This window comes from Microtus ochrogaster, chromosome 7, assembly GCF_000317375.1.
Source record: "Microtus ochrogaster isolate Prairie Vole_2 chromosome 7, MicOch1.0, whole genome shotgun sequence".
Lineage (NCBI taxonomy): Eukaryota > Metazoa > Chordata > Mammalia > Rodentia > Cricetidae > Microtus > Microtus ochrogaster.
Window position 1 is genome coordinate 42,662,030 of NC_022014.1, and position 10,471 is coordinate 42,672,500.

At 44.7% G+C, this 10,471-nt stretch overlaps 1 protein-coding gene across 1 annotated transcript in view; it reads left to right on the top strand.

Moving 5' to 3' along the window:
- Positions 1 to 707: 707 nt before the first annotated feature.
- The window catches only part of Nmur2 (neuromedin U receptor 2), a 13,791-nt gene continuing 4,027 nt past the window's right edge, over positions 708 to 10,471 (top strand). The window contains exons 1-2 of the mRNA XM_005350039.2: positions 708 to 1,416; positions 8,791 to 8,875. Coding sequence (XP_005350096.2) covers positions 715 to 1,416; positions 8,791 to 8,875 — 787 coding nt within the window. The 5' untranslated portion in view covers positions 708 to 714. The remainder of the gene's footprint in view (positions 1,417 to 8,790; positions 8,876 to 10,471) is intronic.

Sequence of the window (10,471 nt, forward strand, 5' to 3'; positions counted from 1 at the left end):
AAGGGCAAACAGGAAAGAGGAGAGGGGGTGAGGAATCTGATAGTTCTATTTTCCTAATTTCTAATGACCTGGTCCTGAAACCCACTTGCTTTCTGAACTGTTGGGAGAGACTTTTAAGAAAGGACAAAACCTAAAAGCTTATTTTCAGTCACTGTGATCCTCCAAATCACATCTCCGGCTTTTCCCAGATGGTTATTCGAAGGAGCAATACCTGAGAAATCGGTTGGTCTTTCACTCTTTGATATGACATCCAGAGTTCAGAGAGAGATGGAGACCCTGGCTTAGCTGTCAGGTTCCTCAGGCCTTCCTGGGTTTCTTCCCAGAGTCCCACAACTCTGAGACTGGCCCTGCTGGGAGTATTTGCTCCTCCGGTGGCCCCAGCTCATTCTGTGTGAGCTGATTCTCTGGCTGCTTCCAAGCCACAGGAAGGTCCCTCCTCTCAGACTCCCACACACAAAGCCTCAAGCCAACCTGCCTGGCTCTCCCACGGTGCAGCTTAACACACTCATTGGCCTGCAGCCTGCCGGGGGCGGGGCTTGTGTGGTCCTCAGAAGGAATTAGCTGTGTGAGAGGAGCGCTCTGGAGGCTGATGCTCTTACTCTCACTGGGTCTTCTTCAGAAGCCTCTGCTTTCAGGGTTGTCCCCGCTCTGGCTCAGCTTGGAACAGAGCCTCAGATCAGGGGACACCTGTAGCCTTGAATTTTAACCTCAGCGATGGGAAAACTTGAAAATGCTTCCTGGATCTACGATCCTTTCCTTCGGTACCTGAACAGTACAGAGGAGTACCTGGCTCACGTCTGTGGACCCCGACGCAGCCACCTCTCCCTCCCGGTGTCTGTGGCCTATGCGCTGATCTTCGTGGTAGGGGTGATGGGCAATCTTCTGGTGTGCCTGGTGATCCTCCGACATCAGACCTTGAAGACACCCACCAACTACTACCTCTTCAGCCTGGCCATCTCAGACCTGCTGGTCCTGCTATTTGGGATGCCTCTGGAGGTCTATGAGATGTGGCACAATTACCCCTTCCTGTTCGGGCCGGTGGGCTGCTACTTCAAGACCGCCCTCTTCGAGACTGTGTGCTTTGCCTCCATTCTTAGCGTCACCACAGTTAGCATAGAACGCTACGTGGCCATCGTCCACCCATTCCGAGCCAAGCTGGAGAGCACGAGGCGGCGGGCCCTCAGAATCCTCAGCCTCGTCTGGGGCTTCTCGGTGATCTTTTCTTTGCCCAACACCAGCATCCATGGCATCAAGTTCCAGTACTTTCCCAACGGGTCCTCCGTGCCGGGCTCTGCCACCTGTACAGTCATCAAGCCCATGTGGGTGTACAACTTCATCATCCAAGCCACCTCATTCCTCTTCTACGTCCTCCCGATGACCCTCATCAGCATCCTCTACTACCTCATGGGGCTCAGAGTGAGTATCCAAGGTGACTGGTTTGGGGCAGCATCCCTCCTGTTTTCACCCATTTTGAGTTCAAAGAAAGACTTAGCATGAAGGAAAGACATAAAATCAGAAGGGGTCATGGAGGATGACTTTAAGTGGGGAATTAAGAAGCAAAAGTTTGTAAGTATGTAAAATAGCTTCATGTGTAACCTTCACATGTTGACTCAGCATGTATCTCACAAGTAAAATCTCAGTTTGGTCTCCCTTTGAACAGGGAAAAATTACCACGAATGAAACAGCAAACCACAACTCTTTGACTTTCTTTACCTGGTATCCATCATCCTCTCTAGGCTTGTTCACCTGTGTTTCTAAGAAAGTGCTAGAACTTCCTAGGGATATCAATAGAGCTATCACTCATGGGAGAATCTGCCTCCAGGGTCTTGAGGAGAAGCCTCACTTTGACTGTGCACAGGAAGTGACCTGGGGTCAGAGGGTCACATTCTAGGGGGACCCTTCCGCACCTGCTACCTCATCGCTGCCCCTTTACTTTATTTTGAAGTTTTTCACTGTACCAGCTTGTGCTGAAGGTATTGGGAGTGCTCCCTGCTTAGCAGTCTGAGACAGACAGACAGCTGTGAAGGTCAGTATTTCCTTGTGGCGCACTGCCCTTTGATTGGAATATCAAGCTAAATATGAATATGGTTTATATTTCATATACATTGTACATATATATACATATATATATTCACCTTGGAACCAGTTTTATAGCAGGTAGGGATTGAAGGATGGAAAATTAAACAGAACTTCTAAGTTAGAGTAGTATGTGATTAAGACACATGTGGGTTTCTGGGAAAATCACTCGGTTTTCCCTATATCTTACATTTAGAGGTTCATTTTCCGAGCTTGTGGACATAAACATGTTTTTTCTTTTCTCTGGCTTCAAATTAGATGAGAGAATTTGTTTATGATGCATGTAGGAGTGAATCTATATTCTTCCTACTGTGTTCTGTACCCATATTCCTAGATGTGAGTCCTCACAACGATAGTTTTCTATTCATTTAAGGAAGTGGCTCACGCAGTAAACAGTTATGGCGTTGTTTAGATTCTCAGGTGCTCGGCTGATGTGTGCCTTTAGGCAGGCTGCACATAATTCTCCTGGGATTGCTTTCCCATTTGGAGAATGGAAAGGTCACATCACATCATTTTCTAAGACTTCTTCTGCCTCTAACAGTCTGTGGCTCTTTTTTAAAAAGGCAAAGAGATTATGGGATAGACATGAGCTATAAATGAAAGAATTAAACACAAACACACATCCCATCCCATCCTCTGGCACTGTAACTCCAGATGCAGGGTCCCACCCCAGCCCATCTCTGAGAAAGGCGTTTATCAAGAAAGAAAGGATCTTCTTTGAATACCGACTGTCCCAAAATGAATGGCCATGCTTGAGTAGGAGGAGCTTAATTTCAGTGTCACAGGCATGCAGGCACCAGAATGAATCTAAGCAGAGAGTAGTGGTATATTCCCCCAAGATCTATGCCACGCTAGACCAGCTTAGACCACCGTTCCAGAATGTCCTGTCTATCTAACCCAGAGGAAAAGACTTTCATACATTTCTAAATATCACAATTCCCTAAAACCTTCTCTCCTTTTGTAACAATAGCATCGTGTTCAGTGCTAAACAATCATTTGTCTCGTGTGAGTTTGGGGGACATGCCTAAGTTGAACAGCAAACATAGATTTTTGCCCGAGTTTCATTGTGTTCCAGTCTCGTGAATCCACAGTGTCTGTGTCCCAAACTGGGGCAGTTCAGAGAATAGCCACCCTGCTTTGTGTGAGTAATGCAATTGATGACATCCTGTGCCAGAAAAGATGAAGTAAGAGTGAGTGGACCAGAGGGTGCCAAGAAAGGACAATGTCTGATTTGTCATTCTGAGAATTTAAACAGCCCTATGTCAGCAGCCGGCAGAAGCAAGTTCTGTTCTGCTGTAGGACAGTGGTCTGTACCCTGTCAGAAACCTCAGTTAACACTGGTCAGGTGTCACAACCTCTGGAACCCTTTTGTTGGAAGGTCCCTGCTACCCATCACCACACTTTCTCGGCCTTTTTGACTCTTGTCCACCCTTTCAGCCGTGCTTCAAGTGCCATGCGTCAAGTGCACTTCCTTAGGGGAGCTCTCCTAGACCCCCGAACTGTCCTACCTCTGTTGTAGATGTCATTATTTCCAGTAACTTCCTTCATTACAATTTACAATCCCATGTGGACCCTTTAAGTGTACTCATCTCTCCCAACCCAGACTAAGTTCACTCAGAAAACGAGGCTGAATTACTTCCTTCATAACTGAGCTTTACCTTCTCTACAAAGACTTGAAAACGTTGCCTCCAAGAGCCTTTAAATTTTCAAGATTTAAAGACATCCAAGTTGTAACGCTATTTGAGTTATTGAGTCTACTGAGAAGTCTAAAGGTTTGACTGAGTCTGGTTGCCACTGTCTTCAGGAAGCAGCCAAGACAATACCGATGAAAGCACAGGACAAATGAAGCCCTGTGTGTGTTCAAGGCTAAGGCTGAGCATTCACTGATGCTACCTCATTCCAGTACATGCATTTCCACAGAGATGCTCTTCAGGCTCAGAACATCATAGAGACAGAAAGTACGTGATCCATGAGTAGCTTCCCAATCATCTAGGAGGAGGTACTGGCAACGTCTAGCCTAATTCCTGTCTCTCTCACACATGACTTTTGTGTTGATGAGGGGACATGTGTGAATTACATAAACATCAACTATGCCCGATAGACTGCAAAGAAGCAAGATAGTGATGGATGGATGGATGGATGGATGGATGGATGGATGGATGGATGGATGGATGGGCAGACAAATGAGCTGATAGAGAAGTTGAAAGACAGACAATTAAGTATAGATCAAGACATTGTGAATCTACACCTATACGCACATATACACACATATATACTCAAGTGCACAAACACATACACCACACACACATCACACACCACACACACAGATACCACAATCACCATGAACAGCTCATCAAGACAATAACCTGAAAGACAATCAGCCCCATGAATCTCACCTTGGTGCTTCATAGCTGGAGGTGTCAGATGGGTAAGTTTCTAAGGTTCTGAGCCTTGGATCATCCCATAGAGTGACGACAGTGTCTCATCCCTCCTTGTCACTCCCTGATTCTGATGGCAGAGTTCACACCATTGATGACTGAGTATCATGCAGAGCACCTGAAGTGAAATGCAAGTATTTACTATGAGAGCATCATTTAACATTAACTGGACAAATGTCTTAGACTCTGTGTGTCAGACATTGTGAACCCTGATGGACACTTCACTATACATATATTCAGTCCATCTCTTCCTTAAGTTGACTAGTTGTGACATTATAACCTGAAGATACTTCAAGGTGAGAGGTAATTGATAAGTGGTTTTCTTTGGGTACAAACTACAATGTCCAGGAGGCTAGTCATAAAAAGAATTATCTGGAATGATTGTTTGTGTTTGATTTAAAGAAAGATTTTGCGGGAGTACAGACTTCCTCTGGGAGCTATGAAATTCAGCCATGAAGTGACCAACCTTTCAATATACTATTCGTTGAAAATAATTATGGAAAAACCAACAACTCTCTCTTACACTGGCCACAATTTTAGGACCAGAATTAAAATAGTTTTTATTATTATTTCCCATTTATTGAAAAATAGGTTCTTTTCTCGTACAATATATCTTGATTACAATTTCCCCTCCTTTTATTCCTCCCAGCTCCTCTCCACCTCCCCGCCCATCCCAATCCACTCCCTTTCTGTCTCTCATTAGAAAAGAACAGGCTTATAAAAGATAATAACAAAACAAGAAAAAATATAATAAGATAAGCAAAAACCACCACATTGAAGTTGGACAAAGCAAACCAACAGAAGGAAGAAAGCCCAAGAGAAGGCACAAAAATCAGAGACCAATTGTTCACATACTTGGGAGTCCAATACAAAACTAAAATGAAAGCTACACACATACACACACACACACACACACACACACACACACACACACACACACACACACAGGACCTGGTACAACCCCAGGTAGGCCCTATGCTTGTTGCTTCAGGCTCTGAGTTCACATGAGCTTTGCTCAGCTGATTCAGAGGGCCTTATTCTTCTGGTGTCTTCCATCCCCTCATTTTTGCCTCCTCTTCCACAGTGTTTGCTGAGTGTTGAGGGGAAAGGTTTGATAGCGATGTCCCATTTAGAGCTGCACGTTCCAAGGTCTCTCCCTTTCTCGCTGCATAATGTCTGGTTGTGGGTCTCTGTATTGATTCCCCCTTCCTAGGTGACTCCAGGTTTTTGCCAGGTTGATGGCTGAGGCGAAGGCTAACATCTGTCACACACAACACAACTGAGTTAGAAGATGGACATTTTTTCCCAGAAGAGACTCAGTAATCCCCATAAGGAGATTCATAAAGGCAAATAGCTGTTCTTGGGTATTTCGATCCATATCATGTCTTTTGAGATGTGGAACAATAATGACAACCAGCAGAAGAGCAATAGTTTACCACTTGTTGAGTACCTCATGCCTTGCTCTGGCATTCTTACCATATTAGGAACAATTTAGCATCTTCATGCAATCCCCATTGATTTCTACATCAGTGCAGGATTTCCTCAGTTCTTCTCAGGTTCCAGGTGACCCTAAAAGGTCAAATCTCAAATGACTTTTAACACCTCACTTTCTAAAAATATAGATTTTATGTAGAGAGCACTGTTAAGTTTAAAAGACAGGCAGACTAAGTTACCACACAGGTAGGTGCCTAGGACCCATGTGTTTCTGAGGACCGCTTGATTTTAAGGAGCATGCATTACTGTAGAGTCATAGGATATGGATTTGGGGAGCTATCGAGGTGACCTTTTAATGGGCCATTCTTCCAAGTTGTCCTTGAGAAGACTTTCTCATGATAACTTGCATCCCAGAAAGCTCACAGTTCATGGTCACACACAATTCCACTCATTTTTCGTTTACCTTGCACTTAAAAAAGTCTCCATACAACTCAGTGGGTTGATTCTAATGGAGCTTGAGAATGTGTAGAACAATTCAATTTTCCTTCCACTGGATGATCTCAGTTGATCCATCAGGACCCATGTCACCACCAGAGAAGGAATCTCAGCTGACTGTTGGCACATGAAGGGAGGCTTAGCTTAGACCTGAATTCCACAAAACAGACATAGCTCTCAGTGAAAGTTTGTTCAGGAAAATACATGAGGCTGTCACATTCCCAGCCTCCTTTCTGGTTTCTAGGGACCTTAAAGCCTGCACACAGAAGCACTGTGAGTACTTTTCTCATGGTGCCACACAAGAGACCACTGTAATTCCCACCTCAGAAGCAGTGAAGAAGGGATTCCTTCCGTTCCCAGGAGGACAGAAGCAAATATGTGAAACCCAACTCCAGTTATCCAACTATTGGGACTAGGGAATGGGACAGTCTGATCTGTTAGGTTATTTGGTGACAGGACCAGGAACTGGAGTTGGGACTAACTCAGCTTAATCTTCCCTGTCATCTTGATTGGATTTGAAATCACCTAGGAGACACACCTCTGGGCATTTTTCTGAGGACATTTCCAGAGAGGTGTAACTAAGGGAGGAATACCCACCCTGAATGATGGTAGCAGCAGCCCATATGCTGGGGTCCCAGACTGAATGCAAAGAGGATGTAAGAGAAAGGGAATCCAGCACAGTATTTGTCTCCCTGTTTCCTGACTGGGATGCAATGTGACCATCTGCTTCATGCCCCTGCCTCTCTGACCTCTTCTCCCTCTTCCTAAAGGACTCCCCTCAAACTGTGTCAAACTCAACAACTAACCCTTTTCCCCATAAGCTGTTTTTTGTTTTGTTTTGTTTTGTTTTTGTTAGGTATTTTGTTATAGCAATGGGAAAAGTGAGCAAAACGCCAACCAAAGTACTAAGTGAGCATGGAGAAGGAATAAACAGCCTAAGAGAGACGTGGGGTGCTGCTGGTGAGAGAATAAGAGGGGAAAGCCAGAAAATTAACAGACTCTGGACTTCTAGGTGTGGACTGGTCTCAGGTCATCAGAGTTTCTGTCTTCTGGCACAACATCCCCACAGACAGAAAGCAGATCAAACAGAGAGAGATTCCACCACCAGATGGATAGCACAGCTCTCTGGTGCTTGTGGACCTTGGAGGAATAAGAGAACAATAGGCTAGAGCTGCTGCATCTTCAGGAGTAGGTGGGCCTGAAATAGGCTAGTAAAGATGGCCTGTCAGGTCATGCTGACATTCCAAACTTCCATTAGTACAAGGATCACACTATAATCCAATTAGGATAAATATATGTCAGTGTTTAAAATTCTGAAGGATATGCAGTTTTATCAGTAGAATTGGACAATCAGCATGTCCTAAATTATGCCTATCAGGACAGTGTCAGGGAATCTGCTGAAAAGGGCTGGGAATATATTATTCAAAGAAATGTGGCTCCCTTTCAACTGAGGGGCACTTGTGAGATAGCAATGCGGACAGTGGGGAAAGGGTTGCATCAACCCTGAGAAGATCCACGTGGCTCGTGAGCACGTTCAAGATGCTGAGAGCCTCACAACATAGTGGTTTGAATGAGAATGTCCCCCATATGCCTATATATTTGCATGCCTAGTCCCCAGTCAATGAACTGTTTGGAAGGATTGGGAGGTGTGACCTCTGAGGTTTCAAATGCCCACCCCAGGCCCAGTGTCTCTCTTTCTCTTTGCCTACTGCCTTTGGATCAGGACGCAAAGCTCTCAGCTACTACTCCAGCACTCTGCCTTCCTGCTTGCCGCTATATTTCCCACCATGATGATCATGGACTGAAACTGTAAGCAAGCCCCCAATTAAATGCTTGCTTATATAAGTCTTTAATTATGAGGATTGCCTTAGTCATGGTGTTTCTTTACAGCAATAGAGCAGTGACTGAGACACACAACAGATAGCATAACAGTCACAAGATCATAGTATTTTGTTCTCTGAAATCTCCTATCACGTGGAATAGAGTCTTGACTCTAATGATGCGTCTAACAAAAATGAAAGAAATTCAGTGACAGGAAGGGCCTAGCTAGTGTTTTATTGCTATTGTCCACTTCAAGATTAAACCATCTTGGCTGTGTGTGTTTGTGTGTGTGTGTGTGTTTATATAATATTAATTAACACACTGCAGAACTAGGACTGCATACAACTGCTTATTAAAAACTTGGTTTTTCTGTATCTTGCCCATAGTCCTGTCCAGCTGAGTCAGAGGACCTAGACTGAATTCTGCCCCCAGTGAAGTATTTAAAAGTTTAAAAACATTTCTTTAAGTGCTTTTGGTATACCTCCAAAGTTTTCTCTCCCTAACCACCTCTCTACTTCTCTTTCAGCTGAAGAGAGATGAATCCCTTGAGGCCGACAAACTGACTGTGAGCATTCACAGACCCTCCAGAAAATCAGTCACCAAGATGCTGTGTAAGCTGCTCGCTTTCTTTCACTGTTTGTTTACTTTTTGTTTATAAGAGCAAAAGACTTGTGTTTGGCACTGATGTGCCGGCCAAGATGCTCTTCTTGGTTTCCAGAAGGTTCTTTGACTTGCCTGCTTTGTTTCATCTTTGGCTTTAAGCGTTCAAAACCCTGTGCTAGGTTACAGCTGCCAAGATGCCTTCCAAGTGCTATGAAATAAATCACGCTTGCACGCCGAGCCTGAGCACTGCTCTCTGTGAGATGAGTGGGGGTGAGTTCTGAACCTGGTTGTGTTCCAGCATTCTTCAGACATGTGGTACAGGTCATGGTGGATCCTGCACGCACTCGCAAATGCTTACACACACACTGTTTTATAACTCGCTTCAGGGGATTGTGACCTCCCAATGGCCATGTAGACTCCGTGAATTTTTTTAATTCCAGATAAAGAACAACTAGCCATGAATTCTTCCGAGTAAATTATTCCACCTAGGACATTGTGTAGCCTTGCATCAAAACATCATCCTGTTTAAAAACAAAACAGTAAAAATAGTCTTTTTATTGGAAAATACACATTCTTGTAAGAGACAAAATGTTTTAAGAAATCCAGATACTTACCAGCCTCTCCCAAAGGGATGCTAGACAAGTCAGTGAACCCATGGGCTGGGGAGACGGATCAGAAGTTAAACCCTTGCCATGTAAGCATGAGCACTGGGGGTCCGATCCCCAGAGCTCACGTAAGTGCTGCTGGGAGTGACTACCCTCTTATAATTCCATTCGTAAGACAGCAGAGACGGGGTCCGTAGCAAGTGGGCTATGGAGACTGACAGTATCAGTGCACTCAGGGTTTCACTGTGAGATCCTGCCTCAGTGAATAAGGTAGTGAGGGATTGAGGAAGATGCCTCACTCAACGTTGGGTCTACACACACACACACACTCAAACATGAATGAACACACATGCACATACCTATATATGCACATATGTGTATATATATATGTATATATATACATATATATATACACACACACACACAAGTGGAAAAAAGAAAATAAAAAACACTCAAAGCAACCTCAGTCTTCCAGGAGAGACACTGAGGAGGCGTGTGGAACATAAACTTTTTAAATTACCATCTAAATTCAGAAAGAAAAGAATCCCCGGGCTAATGTGCACACAGAGCATGGAGGCTGTGCCCTCTGCAAACAAAACCCGGAAGTTGCTGGCCTCCTGAGGAGTTGACACTTAAAGTTGCTCTCTCTCTCTCTCTCTCTCTCTCTCTCTCTCTCTCTCTCTGTCGTGCACTCGTGCACGCGCGCGCACACACACACAAAGACACACGAGACATACACAATAAAGGAAAAATTTATCTTGGGACAAGTACTTTGGGCCTATTATGAGGCAGAATATCACTGCTATAGGAGAGGGACGGAAGGAGGAAGGGAGGGAGGGAGCTTACTCAGGAGTGGATAGCTGCCATCCTGTCCTTTTGGAGCTTCCAGTCACTTGCCCCTTCAGCTTTGGGCCTGTGATGAGGTGGAGCAAAGCTGCTCACCTCACAGTATGCAAACAGAAAGGAAAGGAGTAGCCCCCAGTCTCCCTTCAAGGCCCA